This window comes from Musca vetustissima, unplaced genomic scaffold, assembly GCF_032173495.1.
Source record: "Musca vetustissima isolate MV318-11 ecotype Yass unplaced genomic scaffold, APGP_CSIRO_Mvet_v1 utg113231, whole genome shotgun sequence".
NCBI classification, from domain to species: domain Eukaryota; kingdom Metazoa; phylum Arthropoda; class Insecta; order Diptera; family Muscidae; genus Musca; species Musca vetustissima.
The window spans coordinates 17977-39504 of record NW_026882459.1 but is presented as its reverse complement, the minus strand read 5'-3'; the positions used below and the strand labels follow the sequence as shown (position 1 = coordinate 39504).

General features: G+C 31.7%; 1 protein-coding gene across 1 annotated transcript; it reads left to right on the top strand.

Moving 5' to 3' along the window:
• Positions 1–182: 182 nt before the first annotated feature.
• LOC133328884 (uncharacterized) lies at positions 183–10811 on the top strand (the record flags this gene model as incomplete). The annotated part of the gene is made up of 3 exons (XM_061537394.1): positions 183–307; positions 657–965; positions 10534–10811. Coding segments are annotated over 3 exons (564 nt in total), but the record flags the coding sequence as incomplete, so codon positions are not given.
• Between the last annotated feature and the right edge of the window lie 10717 nt (positions 10812–21528).

The window sequence follows — 21528 nt, the reverse complement described above, 5'->3', positions numbered from 1 at the left end:
ATACAGGTTTTAATAAAAAAATCCGTTCATTGTTTAGTTGCTTCAAAAAATTATTTTTAAAAAAATCCAAGCCTTATTTAGATGCCTAATAATTGTTCTTAAAAAAATCCGCATCTTCATTAGATTTTTTTGTAATTTTAAATTAATTTGTTAATGCCCTTTAAAATTGTTTCTTGTTCCAGGAATGGGATCAAGTATCAGCCTATAGTGGCCGCTCAATACCCCGACCACGTGCCTATCCCATGGACAATCAAGATGATATGCGTAGCCATTTCTCGGGAATGCCAGGAAAGCTGGCGAAACCCAGGTAAGCTAGACAGCGATTTCATGAATAAATAATAAAAAAAATATTGCTGCTAAGCTTTCGTAGAATGCTTACGGTTGGAAGATTTATTTATTAAATATTTTTGTTGTTGTAATAATTTGTGTTTTGTTGTAATATTATTATTTTTTTAGTTGTGTATTATTTTTATTTTAAATGTTTTTTATTTATTTTTTATTTTGCTTTTATTTCACGAAAACACCAACAACAAATCATCAACATTACTCATTATGTCCACCCACTCGATTATACAAAAACAACAACACCCTATCGCCACACAACACAATCATTATCATTCCAAAAAAAACAAATATATATGTACTATATAAACCAGATCCATTGCTGATGGCCAATCGCAGCATAGCTTTTCAAATAATTCACATCGCGGCTATTTGGGCACCGCATTTCCATCGAATTTAGTTAATTCACGACCCGAATTGCGTCAATCTCGACAGTCACTTGCTGCACCCTCGGAGAGAATGTCACGTGCCTCCTATGCCGGTTCAATACATGGTGGCGCCGGCGGCATCGGTGGTGGTGGACCCACAAGTGTGGCGTCTAGTACACGCCGTTCACGGCCGCGTTCTAGATCACGCGATCAATTAAATGCCACGCATTTACACAGTCATCGACCTGGAAGTCGGTAAGTAGGCTGACAATAAAAACAGCAGCAACAAAAACAAACAACTACTACAACAAAATCTGTTACACTACATTATCCACTAAACAACTCGTTCTCCCACTTCTTCATTTCAAAATACCTAATGTGCAGACATCTTCCTCCAAAGCACGAGTCACTTAACAACTCTCTAAAAAAAGAACAACAAATCTGACTCTGGTAATAGACCCACTTTTCTACACAAAAACAAATCTATGCTAAAAAATATATCGACACCATTTTGTGGAACCAAAACTGTGCTATACTATACGGTCTACTCTACGGCCTAGCATTTTGAGGATGCGTTCTTTGTGTGTTACTAACTTTGGCCGGGTTGGTCTGATTTGGACGTGCATTGCATGTTGTTGTTGCCTGCTTGGTTGCATTTCTTGTGCTCCAGTGACAATGAAATGGAATGACAACATGCAAAGAGTACTCCACCCTCATTTCTCCTTCCCATCCTCCTCCTCCTTTCGTATCGCAATACTGCGTTTCTTTGGTGTGGGGTTTAATTATGTGTTTAGTTAATATTTGTTTTGGGATTTATGGAACATCACAACATACCTCCTAATAATTTCACGACTATCCTCCATATTATCTTAGAATGCGCCTATATGGGGACAACCACAAACACACGGAACAAATCGAACTATTTTAATATAAAAAAGTTTATATGAGGACTATCTCTAAAAGGGGGGCGAATATTAATAACTTTTGGTACAGAGAATTCGTTTGAAACACGCGCTCAAGAACCCCGAAATACCGAAAATTACGGATACCTCTATATGGGGACTAGCAGAAAAAGTGGACCTACATTTAAATTTAATTGAGAAATTTGGTACCCAATACGAACCCAATGTACCAAATGTGAGGGAATTCGGTTGAAAAACCCCCGCTCAAGAACCCCTGAATACCGAACATTTGAGGGTACTCTTATATGGGGGCTACCAGAAAAAAATTTACCTATACTTATAATTTTTTTAAGGAGAGATTTGCTACCCAAAAAGAACTCAAAGTACTAAATTACAGCCTTTTCGGGCGAAAAATGCGGTCAAACCCTATAAAATTCTGAAAATTGGGTGTACCGTTATACGGGGACTACCAGAAAAAGTGGACCGATATTTATATTTTTTAAGTGGGAGATTTACTACCCAATAAGAACCCAATTTACCAAATTTCAGGGAATTCGCTTGAAAAACACGCTCAAGAACCTTAGAATACCGAAAATTGGTATATGGACCGATATAGCCCATCTTCGAACATAAACTGCCTGCAGACAAAAGACGACTCTATGTAAAATTTTGGCGATCTATCTCAATTCGTTTAGACGCTATAGTAATTACAACTGACGGACAGACGGACCGATATAGCCCATCTTCGAACATGACCTGCCTGCAGACAAAATGCGACTCATGTAAAATTTTGGCGATTTATCTCAATTCGTTTAGACGCTAGAGTGATTACAACAGACGAACTGACCTGCCTGAAGACAAAATGCGACTCTATGTAAAATTTTGGCGATTTATCTCAATTCGTTTAGACGCTAGAATGATTACAACAGACGGACATGCTTTAAATCGTCATATCGAATTTTACGCTAATCGATATATACGATATAGGGTCGGAATTGATTATTTCGATGCGTTACAAACGGAAAAACAAAACTAATCTACCCTATATACTATGGTGGAGGGTATAAAATTAAAGAGCTCATATTCAGAGTCTTCAATAAAAAAAATGTTTAGGGTCTTCAATAAAAAATTGTGACCAATAAATAGAAGGAAGAGTAAAATATATTCAGAATAAGATTTTCACTCTAGGTTAGGTAGTACATGAAGATCGTATAACTTCTTTTAACTATGAACTATTACGCTAAGACTACCACTACATTCGGTAAGGGATAGAGAATTAAGTTAGTGGGTTATATACAAGCCCTTTGGAATAATTAAGAGTCTATTTATAACAGAAGGATATATTCTGCCAGAGAGAAGGTATCCCTTCTGATAAGTATTAGATTCAATATTATCTCTATGTTATATGCTAGACTTTTGTTTTCATGTTGCAAGATGGACCTCGAACTTATCTTGAGTCAATGTAAATCATATAAACGCATATAATAAACTTAAAAATCCAGAAATCATTTAACCACTATAAAATGCAATTATTCAAGCGCTGTATATAGTAGATCTATCAAAACTTTATCAATTCACCGGATGTTCGGCAGAAAACTCAATATCGGCATCTTCTGAGCTCCTGGTACAATGTCTTCAGTGATATCATTTCGTAAATCATGTGTCTCGTTGTCACATCGGTTAATTTCATTGTAGGCTTCCTCCAATGCAAAATCATACATTCTGTAGTTCTTGGTGAGAAGTTTGGAAAATATAATTTCAGATAATGCCGCTGGATGCCATCCACTTTAAAATAGTTTCAAACACTAGAGTAATCCGCTTCAGTTCGGAATTTTCTTTTTCATCCTTAATCTCGGAATGCAAATCATGTCTCATTGTAGATTTCCTCCACTGCAAAATCATACATTTTGTAGTTCTCGGCGAGAAAATTGGCACATAGAATTCCAGATAATCCCGCTTGATGTCATCCACTTTCTTTATAATGATTTCACACATTCGAGTAATCCGCTTCAGTTCCGAATTTAATTTTTCCTCACTTAATCTCGGATGCAAGTTATTTCAGTTCTTCCAACTCATTTTTGATAATATTAACCCATTCCTTTAGTAGACCTACTATCCGGTTAGTCACATAATCGACTTCATTGTAGATTTCCTCCAATGCAAAATCATACATTCTGTAGTTCTCGGCGAGAAGATTGGTAAATAGAATTCCAGATAATCCCGCTGGATGTCATTCACTTTCTTTATAATGATTTCACACATTCGAGTAATCCGCTTCAATTCCGAATTTATTTTCTCATCGTTAATCTCGAATGCAAGTTGTTTCAGTTCTTCCAACTCGTCGTTAATAATATTCTGCCAAATCATGTCTCGCGTCGTCACATCGGCTTATCATATAGTCAGCTTCATTGTAGATTTCCTCTACTGCAAAATCATACATTGTGTAGTTCTTGGCGAGAAAATTGGCTAATAGAATTCCAGATAATCCCGCTTGATGTTATCTACTTTATAATGGTTTAAATTTTTTGAGTAATCCGCTTCAGTTTCGAATTTATGTATCTCGGATGCACGATATTTCAGTTCTTCCAACTCGTCGTTAATAATATTTACCCATTCCTTTAGTAGACCTACTATCCCGATGGGTATTATTTTCGCTAAAAACGTACATAAAATGTTTAATTCCTGGGTCATTATATTAAGTCGCTTGTACTTCTTCTCAATCAACATTAAGCCGTTGTGGAATGTTTCTTCATGAAGGCTGAATTTTCCGACAGTGGGGCCAAAGATATCTTCCCTTCCGATTTTTGCATTAAAATCTCCTAGCAGAATTTTAATGCCATGGCCAAAGCAGCTGTTTCTAGGCGCTCGTAAAATATGTCTTTGGTCTGATCATCTTTGTCTTCGCTTTTATGCGGATTATAGCAATTCGCTCATCTACTGGAGTGAATCTGGAGACGAGGTATTTTATTCTCCTGTTTCATGGTAGCTATAATACAGTGCGTAATCATCTGATTTACTTACGTCTGTCCCTTTCGGATTTCCTGTAAGGCAATAATAGCTGTCAAATTAAATTTCTGTTCAAAGCAGTCTGATTACAATAAATTGAGGCCTATGATCTTATGATAAATTGGGTATGGTCCTTGAATAATGGCTTTGGTCCTTGAAAAAAATCATTCTTTCTAAAATTTACAGTCATCGGTCTTAGAAAATTTTTTTTCTAAAATCTCCAGTTTTTTAGCGTTGCAAAAAATATTTTTTTTATCACCACAAATGATGTGGACTTTCGAAAAATATTTTCCAAAATCTTAAAATTAACCGAATATAACATAATAATAACAATTTATATTTTATTCTTTGGATAAAATATTCTCTAGTAATCTTTAACGTTATACACCGATCCTGGGACACGGTGGGTTTATTGGCTCTAACAAAAATCTTACAGCAAGGACATTTTTTTAATATAAATATGCAATATAAAACAAATTCTCATCATATTTAAAAAAATTCCATATAAATCTAACATTAAACCCCTAAATGTCATTATATTACATTGTTTACACGTTGCTTAGCAAAACAATGTATCACATTGCGTATAAGTGTTGTCATAATGTATACGCCCCCATGATATTACACAAAATAATAATTTACATATAGAGAGAGACAGTACACAAAATTAAAATATCATTATCAAACAGTATTCAAAATAAAATACACACAGAAACCCTTATATTACTATTAGCATATTCCATACAAATATATATATATTCACAATCATATATAGACATATATATATATATGAGGGGAAAAAATGTCATTATACACAAATCATTTGTATTTCCTGGAGCTAAACATATTCCCAATTACTATTGATATTATTACTATTATTACATTTGTGTTTGTAGTTGGAGACAATAAATATATATAGAGATACATGTACTGTTGTTTTGGTGAGCATACATACATACAAAACATACGTATATATGGGTTTAGTTAGCTAGATTGGCTTTTCGGTAGATTTCAATATCATTATCATATTGAGCAGATAGTTATTGATTTAAACATTTTTATTTTTTCTTTCCAATTCTTTTAGATATGGCTACTAAAGGAATTTTCACAAATTGTATATAATTTTGTTATGAGATTTCAAAAAATAGAAATAAAAAACCACACAACCGATACGTTGATGCTCCACAAGTGATTCAATTATTTTTTTGCCGAATAAATACAAAAATACATACCAAATAGAAATACTATAAAATATATACGTACATACCTAACTAGTTTGTTTGTGTAAGTAAATTTAGAAAAAATAATTTATTTTTAGAAATTACTATTAAATATTTATTACGATATATGTGAAAAAAATCGGTTCAGGGAAAACGGATGTAGTAAATATAATCGAATTTGGTTTGTATTTTAAAGGGAATAAAATATGAAGAGCTGGAAGAGGGGTGCGTATACGTGTTGACATAATGTATACGCTACTAATGATTATGCTGAATAAAAACAGGCTTTTCAAGCACAATTTGGACCAAAAAATGGATTAGAAATAAAAATTTTTAATGAAAAATCAATCCCGAAAAAAAGACAAAATATTTTTTTCTAAATTATAAATCGAAGTTGATTTAATTTGTATTTTAAAATATAAAGAAACAGAGTGCGTATACGTGTTGACATAATGTATATGCTAATGATTATGTAAAATAATGACGTTTTTCAAAGAGAATTAGGACAGCAAATCGGGATTAAAAATAAATATTTTTTTATGAAAAATCAATTCAGGAAAACAGACAATATTGTATTGAAAATTATAAATCATATTAAGAATTAGAATTTTAAAGGGAATAAATTAAAAAAATGTATGAAATATGAAGGAACCGAGTGCGTATACGTGTTGGCTACTAATTATGCTGAATAAAAACTATTTTTCAAGGCAATTTGAGACGTAAACGGGGAGTAAAAATAAAATTTTATAATCAAAAACAAGTCCAGGGAAACAGATTATATTTTTTCTAAATTATAAAACGAATTTGATTTAATTAGTAATTGAAAGGAAATATATTTAAAAAATAAAATATGAAGTAACAGAGTGCGTATAATACATAATGTATACGCTACTAATTATGTTGAATAAAAACGATTTTTCAAGGACAATTCGGGCGGCAAATTGGGATTAAAAATTAATTTTTATAATGAAAAATCAGTGCGGTAAAACAGATGATATTTTTTCAAAGTTAGAAATCGATTAGTTAATTTTTATGGGGAATAAATTAAAAAATAAAATGTGAAGTAACAGAATGCGTATACGTGTTGACATCGTGTATACGCTACTGATTATGCTGATCAATTACCTTTTTAAGGGACAATTAGAGTCGTAAATCAGGATTAAAAATAAATTTCTATAATGAAAAATTAGTCCGGAAAAAGTGATGATATTTTTTCTAAATTTTGAATAGAATTAGTTATTTTTTATTTTAAAGGATATTAATTAAAAAATTAAATATGAAGAAGTGGGATACGTATACTTGTTGGCGTAATGTATACGCTAATGACTATGCTGAATAAAAACGATTTTTCAAGGACAATCTGAGACGTAAACGGGGATTAAAAATACATTTTTATAATGAAAAATCAATCTGGGAAAAACAGATGATATTTTTTTCAAAATTGGTATTTTAAGGGGGAATAAATTAAAAAATAAAATATAAAGTAACAGAGTGCGTATACGCTAAATAATAACGTTTTTTCAAGGACAATTAGAGCCGTAAATTGGGATTAAAAACATTTTAGAATGAAAAATCAGTCCAGGAAGACGGTGCGTATACGTTTTGACATAATGTATACGCCAATGACTTTGATGAGATTTTTTTTTTTTTCAAGGACAATCCGAGCTCTAAAAGTGGATCGAAAAGAACATTTTGCAGGAATATAAAAACTATGATCATAAGCCATGCAAAGTGTGGAAATTATTAAAATTTACTATCCCAAATACGAAGTTAGTGATCTTAACATTGGGAGTGCCACATACAAATTATAGGTGGAAATGATTAAAATTTACTATCCCAAATACCGAGTTAGTGATCTAAACTTTAGGAGTGCTACATACAAATTATGGGTCTTAAGCAAAAAAATCAGCATTTTAGGTTTGTGGCTTATTGGTCTTCTTTAAAAAAATCCATCAAAAATAGTATTCACGTCTATGGACCTGAAAGTCATCAAAAAAGTCACCCATGCCTAAGGCTTCAATTAAACAACAAATTAATTCTTTGACAAAACGAAGTTTATGGTCCCTGATAGTCAATGAAAAAAATCCACTCTTTTGCATAGTAAGACGTTGAAATAGCTACGCCTTGAACTAATGTAGGTCATTAATCCTTGAAAAAATATTTTTTTGGTCTTTGAAAAAATATTTTTCTAAATATGGCATTGCAAATGCATGGCCTCTGATGGTCCTGAAAAAATTCCGTCTTTGGTCCTTGAAAAAACATAAAAAAATTCACAAAGGACTTGGTCTTAAAAATTTTTTTTCTAAAATCTCCAGCCCTTAAAAAAATATTTTCTAAAAACAGAACAAAGGATCCTATCGATCAAAAAACATTTTTTTAACCTCCAATCTTTGGGTCGTAAAAATATGTTCTAAAATCTCCTGTCTTTGGTAAATGAAAACTATATTTCTAAAATCTCGCCTTTGGCCCTTGAAAAAATATATTTTTTTTAATTCCACCAAGGTCCTTGAAAAAATCGTCGTCTAAAAAAATATTATTTAAGAAAATAAAATATTGTTTAAAAACTCCTCAAAGAGTTTGGTCTATAAAAAAAAACCCTTGAAAAATTCAGTCTTTGGTTCATGAAAAAAAATATTAGAAAAAAAACTTCCCAAAGCGCTTTATCTAAAATCTTCCACCATTAAAAAAAATATTTTTTTATCCAGAACAAAGAAATCTTTTTAAACTCCTCCAAGGGTTTAGTCTTTGAAAAAATCGTTATCTAAAATCTCCAGTCTTTGGTTCTAGGTTCCTTAAATATATTTTTAAACCAGTGAGCGGAGCAGTATAGTCGGACGGAGCCGACATACGACATTCATTTGTGGTCTATAGATCGACTCGGAAATAACACAAAAAATTAGGTTTTCGGTCCACTTCATCCCAATTATAATATTATTTGATCATCACCGAAAATTATAGGCGTTGTCATTGACCATAACAGGAACCTCATGGAACATTTCAAAGCGGTCAACGCTATATTTCCGCTCTCTAGAGTGATAATGGGTTACTAAATAATATACGAATACAGAGATACCTGTAAATATTTAAGTGTATCTCCCACATCCGAGTACCTACGACAATATAATTGGTATCAATTTAAAAGTTAACCACTCCTCTTGGATATAATATCAACTTCTCGGGTACTATGTACTTCAGGGGTAAATATATACGCTATAGAATATAAATTTTGTCATTTTTCACACAAAAGTCAGGGTTCATTTCACCCGCTAAATATTGACCGATCTTTATCAAAACAGGCATACTTATTCTTTGGCCCGATCTCCATGTAAAATTTCGTGCCATAATTGCGGCTTCTGGAGCAACAAAAATAAAGTTTTTGGTCCATTCCATCCCCTAAATATTAACCGATCTTTACCAAAAACAATAGGGGTCTTCATTGGCCAGAACCCATCCTACATGCAAAGTTCGTGAAGATTGGTCCATAACAGTGGCCTGTATCGTGTTTACAAATTATAATGGACAGACGGACGGACGGACACATATGTCTAGATCGACTCAGCTAGTCGAGTTATGACGATCGGTATACTTAATGGTGCGTCTAAGACCAATATTTCGCGGCGTTACAAACTCTTTGGGCTGCAAAAAGCTATAATACCCTGACAACATAGTTGTGTAGGGTATAAAATTAAGTCTTTGGTTCTTCAAAAAATATTTCTGATAGTCCTTCAAAAATAAAGTCTTTGATCCTTGATTTTTTAACTTCATTAAACATATATTTAAATAAAACAAAACAAAGGTTTTGGTCCTTAAAAAATATTTGTCTAACATCTACAGTCTTTGGTCCTTAAAAAATATTGTTTTAAAACTCGAAGGGTTTGGTCCTTAAAAAAACCCTAGAAGAAATTCAGTCTTTGGTTCTTCAAAAAAATTTTTTTTAAAAAAAAAACTTCCCAAAGCGCATTTTCTAAAATCTTCCACCCTTAAAAAAATATATTTTTCTAAAATCACCAGACCTTAAAAAAATATTTATTTTTTTAACTCGAGACTTTGATCCTTGAAGATATATATTTTTTTAACCCCACGAAGGATTTGGTCCTTGAAAAAAATATTTTTCTAAAATCTTTGGTCTTTGAAAAATATATTATTTAGCAATAAAATCTCCGTGGAAAATATTTATTTAATTAATCCACAAAGGGTTTGGCCCTCGATTTTTCTAAAATCTCTAGTCTGTGGTCTTTGAAAAAAATATGTTTATAAAATTTCCAGACATAGGTCCTTAAATAGATATTTTGTTTAATCTCCACGAAGGGTTTGGTCCCTGAAAAATTTGCTTAAAAGAGGCCACGAAAGATTTAGTCCTTAAAAAAATATTCTTAAAAACTCGATGAAGAGTCTTTGGTTTGAAAAAAATGTTCTAAAATCTCTAGTCTTTGGACGTTGAAAAATTATTTTTCCATAAAAATGGTCCCTAGTAGAATAACTCAAAAAATAAAATAAAAAAAAATTAATTTTTCTGACAATCGTCCCTTAATTTTTAAATATTCTATTATTTTTTCACTTTAATTTTTTGTAACACTTTTTTTCTAATTTCTTTTTTAATTTCCAAACATTTTTTCAAAAATTATTAACCATTTTTTAATGTTATTTCGAATTTTTCTAATTATTATTTTTTTTCAAATTTCTCCAAATCCACAGATACTCTACGGCTGGTTCGACACACACCCTCAACAATTATTGCGATACATCGGATAATTGGACCGATCACGATATGGACATATATATGGCTAGAAATCCGACAACACGCAATGGATTGGTGCCATTATGAGGGCGGGTTATGCTTTCCTGATATTTCGATGTTGTATTAAATTTAGATGAACTTTTCTGACAATACGTTACGCCTAATCGCCATGGGGAGCGGGAGCGGCGGCAGCGACAACAACAACAGCAACAACAAAGACGTTTGATTAAATGTTCAGGTGGTGTTGGTGTTGGTAGTGCTGGAGCTGCTGCTGCAACAAATCGTGGCGATCAGGTGTATAATAATTTACAACAACATTATCATTTACAATATAATCATCAACAACAACAACGACAGCCATATCAGTATCACAATCATCCGCAACAACAACATCACAATTATGACCATTTAAGACCCATTTCTTCGTATCCCCGTTGTACCTCCCCGCCCGATGTTGTGCCCCGACCACAAAATGTTCAATCCAATCATGGCAAATCCTTGACGCCGACCATACCCGAAGAATATGAAACGAATGGTATTGTTGTTGAAAACTATTTCAACGAATATGACCGTCAGGAAATTGTACATCATCCTCCGGCGGCAGCAGCAGCAGTTAAGCGGAAGTTAAAATCCACAACAACAGAGGCAGCTGATGTTGCACCTCTACCATCACCACAACCACCTAACCTGCCACCGTTGTGTTCCATTATTATTAATAGTAATACCACTAACACTAAAAGTTCCGCCACAAATGTGGTCATGTCACAGCAGCCGTCAATATTCACTGTGACAACAACAACACAGCCAGCAGGTGTTGGTGTTCATCCGAATCAGCTGTCATCCGCCTCATCATCGCCAATAAATTCCAATTATCAACTTCAACACCAGCAACAATTTTATGAACAACAAAAACAACCACAACAACAACATCCATTGAACGAATCAACGATTAAGTCTAATATTGATTTTAAAAATCATAATATTGAAAATAATAATTTTAGCAATAACAACAACAACCACAATAACGATAGCAATAACAAAAACAAATTTAGTAATTGTAAGGAGTCTTTTAAGGAATCGTCTACAACTAGATCTATAACTAATAGCAGCAACACCTCTACAACAACAACAACTACATTGTCAGAAAATACAACAACAACTTCTGTGGCATCCTCATCATCATTCTCCGATATAAACAGTGGTGATGAAAATTCTAGCACAAAATAGTTGTTTGTAAAAAAAAAATTCAAAAAAATTTTTTTTCGAAATTTAAAAAAAAAATTCAAAATTCCAAAAAAAAAAATGGAATGTCACTCTCTACTGAAGTCAAAAAGAACACAACGAATTGTTTTAAAAGTAAATTATATAAATTATTAATATATAAATTAAAATTATTATTTTTTGAAAAAAAAAAATATTTTTTTCAAATTTTGAAAATTAAAAAAAATATTTTTTGAAATTTAAAAAAAATATTTTTTTTTCTTAAATGTTTTGGTGTTTTTTTGTTTTTTAACTAATGAATATTTTTCCAAAAGAATTTTTTGTTTTCAAGATTCAAAAAAAATTGTGAAATTTAAAAAACAAAATTTTAATTTTTAAAAATTTTAAAAAAAATATTTTTTTCCAGAATGGTATTTTTGTATAAATTGTATTTTTCGTCAAAAAATATCTTTTTTTTAAATTTTGAAAATTTAAAAAAAAAATATTTTTTGAAAAATATTTTTTTTTTCAAAATTTCAAAAAAAAAAATTGGATATCACTCTACAGTAGTTATCAAAAAACACAACGAATTGTTTTAAAGGTATATGATTAAATTATTATTTTTTGAAAAAAAAAATATTTAAAAAAAAATTAAAAAAAAATTTTCAAAATTTAAAGAAAAATATATTTTTTGAAATTTAAAAAAAAAAATATCAAAATTTAAAAAATATATATTTTTTGAAATTTAAAAAATATATTTTTTGAAAATTAAAAAAATATATATTTTTTGAAAATTAAAAAAATGCTTTGGTTTTTTAACTTAAAAATTTTTAGTTTTCAAAATTCGAAAAAAAAAATTACTTAAAAAAATATATTTTTTGAAATTAAAAATATTTTCTTACCAAAATGGTATTATTAAAACAAAAATTAAATTTTTCAAAATTAAAAAAAAAAAATATTTTTTCAAAAATGGTAATTTTGTATAAATTGTATTTTTTCGTGTTTAAAAAAATGTTTTTTTTTAATTTTTTCTTTTAAATTTTGGAAATTAAAAAAATTTTTTTTTGAAAAATATTTTTTTTAAATTTTGAAAATTAAAACATTTTTCCAAAATGGTAATTTTGTATAAATTGTATTTTTTCGTGTTTAAAAAAATGTTTTTTTTAATTTTTTCTTTTAAATTTTGGAAATTAAAAAATTTTTTTTTTTTGAAAAATATTTTTTTTTAAATTTTGAAAATTAAAAAAACATATATTTTTTCAAAATTTCAAAAAAAAATTTGGATATCACTCTACTGTAGTCATCAAAAAAAAACAACGAATTTTTTAAAAGTAAATGACTAAATTATTATTTTCTGAAAAAAAAATATTTTTTTTTTAAATTTTGAAAATTAAAAAAAAATATTTTTTGAAAATTAAAAAAAAAAATTGAAAATGAAAAAAATGTTATTTTTTTGAAAAATTTTTGTTTTTTAAATTTTGAAAATTAAAAAAAATAATTTTTTTTAAATTTTGAAAATTAAAAAAAAATATTTTTTTCAAAATTTCAAAAATAATCAAAATTTAAAAAAAAAAAATGGATATCACTCTACTGTTGTCATCAAAAAACACAACGAATTGTTTTAAAAGTAAATGATTAAATTATTATTTAAAAAAATATATTTTTTTTTAAATTTTGAAATTTAAAAATAAATATATATATTTTGAAAATTAAAAAAAAATATTTTTTGAAAATTAAAAAAAAAATATATATATATTTTTTTTGAAATTTAAAATAATGTTTTGGTTTTTCAACTTAAAAATTTTTTGTTTTCAAAATTCGAAAAAAAAATGTTTAACTTAAAAAAATATATTTTTTGAAATTAAAAATATTTTTTTTCCAAAATGGTATTTTTTGTATAAATTGTATTTAAAAAAAAATATTTTTTTAATATTTTTTTCAATTTTGAAAATTAAAAAAAAATATTTTCGGAAATATGTTTTTTTCAAAACTTCAAATGATTTCAAACAGTGCCAACAGTATGCTGTAAAACAATAATGACTTGACTGTTCGAAATCATTTGGACTAAATACTATATTCTAATTTCCCCCTAACAATTTATGTATTTTTATTTCTAAAAATAAATAGGAACCTACTTTTAATATTATAAAAAATTAAATTAAAAAAAAAATAATTATATTTAATGTGTATTTCTTTTTCAATGCATGTTTTATTTAATTTGCAATCTTAAATTTCCAAAGTTAATTCCATTGTTTATATATATATATATATATATTCACACCCCTCTGCAATAATAGTTTTAAATATTTTATAAAAATATCTTAAATTTTCAATAGCTTTCGTTAAAATTTATATTATTTTTTAATTAAAAACATATGAGGTGCAATTTTGTTTTATTTTTAAAAATAATTATTTTTTTTTATGATTTGTACAAAAAAATAATAATTTCATTTTCACAAATATCTTATATTATTATCAGGTTCTAATTTCTACTAATATATTTTTTTAATTATGTACTCAAACATTTATTTTACTATAATCTTTTTTAAATGTGTATAAACAAATTAATTATTATATTTTTAAAATTAATAAAAGTTAAGCAATATATATTTTTTCATTTTATATATACAATACATGATTTTTGTTTGATTTTTATTATAATTTTTATTATGCGAAGCAATAGGGGAAAGAATAAAATCGGAAGCTATAAAAGAATTGTTGAAACCATTTCCACAAGGCTCAATACACATCATTCGAGGTTCACCTGTTAGACCTTGGGAGAAAAAAAAAATATATATATATATATATATAAAAGGCATGGATTTTTTAAAAAAATATTTTTTGAAATCGGGCATTTTTTACAAAATATTTTTTGAAGGCGTGGATTTTTTTAAAAATTATTTTTTAAAGGCATGGATTTTTTAAAAAATATTTTTTTAATGCATGGATTTTTTTAAAAAAAATTTTTTTGAAATCGCGGATTTTTTACAAAATATTTTTTGAAGGTGTAGATTTTTTACAAAATACTTTTGAAGGCGTGGATTTTTTACAAAATATTCTTTGAAGGCGTGTTTTTTTACAAAATACTTTTGAAGGGGTGGATTTTTTACAAAATATTCCTTGAAGGCGTGATTTTTTTTTAAAAAATATTTTTTGAAGGCGAGGATGATACATACCAAGCAACGGCTCTGATTGGCTTTAACATGGCGATGTCCAGGCTTATTTTGGCCCCTCTTTCATCTCAATTGTGGACACTGACCTCCCCGCGGTGTCACCTGGGGTAACTATTTTTATCACCCGTTGAAATAGAGAGCTGATATGTGCCGCGAGTTCACCGATAAGAACTATAAAAAATGGGTTGAGGCGTCGGGTTAGTTGCCCACACTCGGAAACCCCCTCTTACTATGAAAAAGCAAAGAAAAAGAAAACCAAACCACCCTAATGTTGACGACCCCCGCAAACGTATAAAGGACCACGATCTGCGAATCTGCACTTGGAATGTCCGCACGTTGTACAGAACAGGCGCAGTTCTCGCTTTGGCGGATGTACTCAAGAAGTACAAAGCCGATATTATTGCCTTACAGTAAATGCAATGGAAAGGGACTGGCGTAAGTAAATCAAAAGATTACGCCCTGTATTATAGCTGCCATGAAACGAGACGTGAATTTGGCTGCGGATTTATGGTTAACAGGAGAATAAAAGACCTCATCTCCAGATTCACTCCTGCAGTAGATGAGCGAATTGCTATAAGCCGTATAAAAGCCAAGTTCTTCTACATCAGTCTCATTTGCGTCCATGCTCCGACCGGAGATAAAGATGAATAGACCAAAGACATATTTTACGAGCGCCTAGAAACAGCATATGACCGTTGTCCTGGCCATGACATTAAAATTCTGCTAGGAGATTTTAATGCAAAAATCGGAAGAGAAAATGTCTGTGGAAAATTCACATTCGGAAAATTCAGCCCCCATGAATTAACATCCGACAACGGCATGAGGTTGATTGACTTCGCGGCAGCAAAAAACATTGTAGTTAGCAGCACCAGATTCAAGCATCTCGATATACACAAGACCACTTGGATTTCTCCCGATCGAACGTCGAAAAATCAAATCGATCATGTTGGGATAGACGGAAGGCTTTCATCCAGTGTTTTAGACGTCCGATCGATCCGAGGAGCGAATATCGATTCGGACCATTACCTTCTAGCAGCTAAGGTACGCACCCATCTTAATGTAGCAGCAAAGGTGCGATCTAATGTAACACGGAAATTTAACGTCGAAAAGCTGCAAACACAACTGATAGTAGAAGCCTACTCCGCTCAACTTATCCAACTGCTTGACGAAAGCATCCCTTGTCCCGATAATAATATAGAAGCACAATGGCAGAGAATTGCCCACTCCCTACAAATTGCAGCAAAAGCAACACTTGTGTACCAAAGACCACCATTAAGAAATCCGTGGTACGATCAGGAGTGTCGTAATGCTACTGATGTGAAAAACGCAACGTATAGGACAACCCTGCGGACAGTAGGGTAATGCGTAATGCGATGGAGAATTTTCGGGAAAAAAAGAGAGAGGAGAAACGTATTTTCAGAAAAACGAAGAAATAACAAGAAAAACATGGACGTGAGAAAATCGAGATGTAAAGGAGTCAACATCAAACCGAAGGCTTTGGTGCAGGCACATCCTCCTGTAGAGATGAAGAAGGAAACCTGGTGACAGATACAGACAGCGTGCTGAGGATCTGGAAGGAGCATTTTGAAAAACTTCTGGTATCAAATAGTGGCGGTGAAGAGGATACCCCAGAACCAATAATAGATGATGGTATAGAGGTATACCACCTAGCCAAGATGAAGTAAGAATAGCAATCAATCAGCTGATTGATTGCTATTCTGACTTCGGTTACAAGCCGAACTATTCCAGACTGGTGGTCAGATGCTGTTAAGTAGCATGCACCAGCTGATTAGTAAAATATGGCTAGAAGAATGCATGCCCAATGATTGGAACCTAAGCATCCTGTGTCCCGTGCACAAAAAAGGAGACAAGACGACATGTGCTAACTATAGAGGAATTAGCCTTCTTCCCATCGCATATAAAGTGCTATCCAGCGTATTGTGTGAACGACTTAAGCCAATGGCCAATGACATTATTGGACCATACCAATACGCCTTCAGACCTGACAAATCCACCATTGATCAGATTTTCAAATTCTGGAAAAGACCCACGAAAAACACATCGACACATTCCACCTATTCGTCGACTATAAAGCCGCTATCGATAGCCCTATCCGTTCAGAGGTGTCTGCGTTTAGCATTCCTTCAAAATTAATACGGCTATGCAGGATAACTTTAACTGGCACAAGATCAGCAGTTAAAGTCGAAAAGGACCTCTCGAAGCCCTTTAATACCGAACGAGGATTCAGACAAGGTGACAGTTTGTCGTGTGAGCTTTTTAACATCCTGCTAGAAAAGGTTATACGAGAGGCAATAGTGAACAGAAATGTCAGTCTGTACACCAAACAACACATGTTACTCGCCTACGCCGATGACATCGACATAATGGGTCGAACATTGCGAGCGGTAACAGCCACCTTTGTACAAATTGAGAAGGAGTCTGCCAAAGTGGGTCTGGCAGTAAACGGCGAGAAGACCAAGTTGATGGTATCAAAGCGCCAGTAGACGTCCAGTAGACTCGGACCAACTGTGGAACTTGAGAATTACAGCTTCGAGGTAGTCAAAGATTTTATATACCTGGGTACCGCCATTAATAAAACGAATGACATCAGTTTTGAAATTCGGAGTAGGGTAGTGATGGCCAAATGATGCTACTATGGTCTGAGCAAACAACTCAAAAACAAGGCCACTTCCCGCCAGACCAAACTCACACTCTACAAGACGCTGATACTACCCGTGCTGTTATATGGATCTGAAGCATGGGTACTTGCGCAAGCAGATAGATAGATCTATGGGACGATCTGCGTTGATTGTGAATATCGCCGTCGAATGAACCATGAGTTGTACCAGCCATTCTCGGAAATCGACATCGATCTGCAGGTGCGACTATGTTGGCTAGGTAATGTTGTCAGAATGAATGATGATGCCCCAGCCCAGAAGGCATATAAAAGCGAACCAGCTGATGGTTCACGCAGAAGGGGAGGGCCACGGATAAGATGGAAGGATCAAGCGGAAGATAACAGAAAGATAGTTTTTAAAAAATCCACACCCGTTGATATTTCAAAAAAACAATATTTTTAAAAAATACACACTAGTTTTCCTTTAAACATTATTTTAAGAAATCCACGCAACTTTTCCATTCAAAAAATATTTTAAAAAAATCCACGCCTAGTTGTGTTTCAAAAGATATATTTTTTTAAAATCAGGGCTGTGGCCCTTCCAAAAATATTTTTTTAAAAATCCACACTCATTGATCCTTTCAAAATATTTTTCATATTATTATTATTATTATTATTTTTTTTTTTTTGATTTAAATTCGGGTCCACATTTAATTGAGCTTCAATTCTGAATGACAGCACAAAAAGTTACTTAACAACTAACATAAGTTTCAATTAGGCTTATGTTTTCAACGCCACCGAACAAGCAACCACCCACCCAAACACAGAAGTTCGCCGAAAGCAGACAAACTACACAAAGAAAAAACTTCGCTTACAAATGACAATATAGTGGTCGGTAGTTTTTTATGTCCTTTTTTTCTTCTCTCATTTTTTGGCTTTTACTTCGATGGCAATGTTTTATAGAAATTAATGTTGTGCAATTTCGAAAACAATTTACGAATGGACACTTACAATGGGCACTCACACAACGACGACACACGAAAAAAAATTCTCTAAATGAAATGACGAGAAAAATGTGAGTTTGGGAAATTTGACTAGTTTTTTCTTCTTCTTCTCTTCTTTGGGAGTGCGGCAAAAATACAGCAAAAGTGGTAATAAATTAATTTTTAGTTTTTGTATTTTTTGTTCCGAACTTGTTGAAATTTAAAATAATGATTTAAGAAATGTTTTTTTTTTAAATGATTACTTCGTAAAGATATTCGAAATTGTTCTAAACGATTATGGGGTGCGTATGATTGCTGTCACAATGTATACGCCACAGGGGCCATATATTAAATATTCAAAAGAAATTAATTGTGCCCATGATTTTGAAAGAAATATTTTTGCATTATGGATTATGATTTTTCGACATTAAAGTAGTCCCAACAAACAAGTATTTATTATGATTGTGAAATTTATTGCAATTTTTAAAAGAAAATGTGGTTTTGAAAGGTTTGAATGACTTGTGCCACTTTCAAAATTAACTGCATGACTTAATAAATGACTTATACCAAAAACAATGGAACAATCTTATAAGTAATTAACATTTTCTTCAAACACATTTCATTGTGACAAAGTAAATTATTCATTAGTATTTAGAGAAATAAAGTTTTTGTGAAAAATCGGTAGAATATAGGGTAGTAGATTCATCATAACGTTACGTTTTTCTTTTGTTATTGGTCTAATGGTTGTGTATAATGGAAGTAAATCAATATTTCCGTATATTCTAGGTCTTCCTTCTTTAGGCGAGAGAGGTCTAATACTTTGAATTCGGAGTTGTCATCCAAGGAAGTTTTATAAAAACATCTTATATGGGACCTTTTTTAGAAATCTGATCCATTGTATTTTTAACCAAGGCACAGCATCTCCATTGATGTTTTTCTTTCTATTATTCGTTGATTGTTTTAGTTGTTTTGTATAAATAAAATCTTTTTGATTAATTTGTACTACCGAAAATCATCTTACATCATTCTATTAAATTATAATCATGCTCAGCGCCGTATGAATAATCTATCTTCTATCAAACCAATAATCTAGTTTCTATCAAACCAAAATTCCGATCATTTGGCAAGAAAGAATGGCCGGATACCATAAATTTATAATCAATTGAATTTCAACATTATTAGCATATTAACCATATTAAAGCTATGTTAATGTTTCGATATTGTCCTGAGCAGGTATCACTGTAAGCTATTATATGCTTTTGAGTGGTAATGTCCCAAATATGCTTTAAGATGCAGGACGCAACTTCCTGTGATCCTCTTGAGGCGATTGTTTCATCCCATACATACATTTTAGCATTTCCATTGTGGAAATTATGAAACCCTAAATTGTATACATACATGTTGCGCTAATAGTAAGCTACCGAAACAGAAAGTTTTGGATAAGGAAGCGCTTTTTGTAGGTCAAATGTAAATCCGTAAATTTCGTTCGGGTTATCATTTGTTTTTTTGTATGTAATCTTTTAAACTTTTTCTAGCCTGTTCAGGACTTTTAAGATGTGAATCATGAATTTCCATAAGATGCAACTTTTCGTCCTCATTACTAGATGATTCAATTTTATGTTTTATTGAATCACTCCTTTGGCACGTGTCTTTACGAGGAGTATGAAAATTTAGGTTGAACTCAGTATTAAATATAAAGTCCACTCCTTTACATATGATGTATTATTTTCATCTCATTTTTCCACATATAGCCCAAACATTTTTCGAATATTAAGTGGTTATATAAACTCTTTCGAGTCGAGCTTGATGATCTAAGTTTGCAATGAAAAGGAAAGCCAGGAGAAGAACCTACGTACCCACCATTATGCGACGCGTTTCGCATTGGGTTAAGCGGCTCATCAGGCATATTGGGCTATGTGGCTTTACAAATGTTGTACGTTGATAACTTGTATTTATTCCGCCCTGATGCGAAACTTGCATATGCGAATTAAATTCAAATTTGTCAAAGTTCAACATTTGTCTTCATTCTACAGTCCTTTTCAAAGCAGATTTTTGTTGTAGCGATGTATAATTAATCCACACACCTACAATTGCTTCCTGGTATACACATGTTTTTGCGCAACCGTTTTTGGAAGTGTTGATGGCTCAGAACGTTAAGCGGTCTTGGCAACATTTCTGTTGATCTGAGGACCTAGGTTCGAGCCCTAGCCGTGCTCGGCTGAAATTAATTTTTGTTATTTGAATTTTGCCTTGTAAGGGCATCGCAAACCACTTAAAATTACTTTCAAATGATCACTGCCCTTACAAGGCAAAATTCAAATAACAAAAATTCATTTTTCGAATATCTAAGTCAGCACTGAGATACTTTCGACCTGAAGTGTGACCTAATCTCATGTAATGGCTCTCACATGCTGGAAAACTCTGAATATGATCTCGTACTACATTAAGTTTTTCTTCATCTGTTTTTCTAGATGAACTAGCCATTTTGCCACGACCATCCATTCCAGGTGTTTCAGAATTTAAAGCACGCCTTAATCTTCCGTTAGATATTTTGAAAGTATCCAAAAAAAAAAATGTTTTGCAAACAGAAACTTCCGAACTTAAATGACACTTAAGAATCCATTTTCTCTTCTGTTTTATTTATTGTTTTGTAATCAAACCATACAGAAACAGATTCTGTTTTTAGAAATTGGCTAATTTCCAAAAATAATCATAATTAGCTTTCCTGTCTTCGAACAAAGACAATCTTTGTTTTCGAAAAGTTTAGCACTCATGTGCTTAGAGTTTTTTGTTTCATATTCCTCTCCACTCTTCTCTCTTCATTTTTCTTATATTTTGTGCATAATTCTGTGGATTGCGTGTCCTCTTTCGTGATTTCATTTTGCGCTCATCCATTTGTATGGGTTCTGCATCTGAATCATCAGAAGACGATATCATTCTTATTCGTTTCCATTTCTTGGGAGCATTACTTCCATTTAT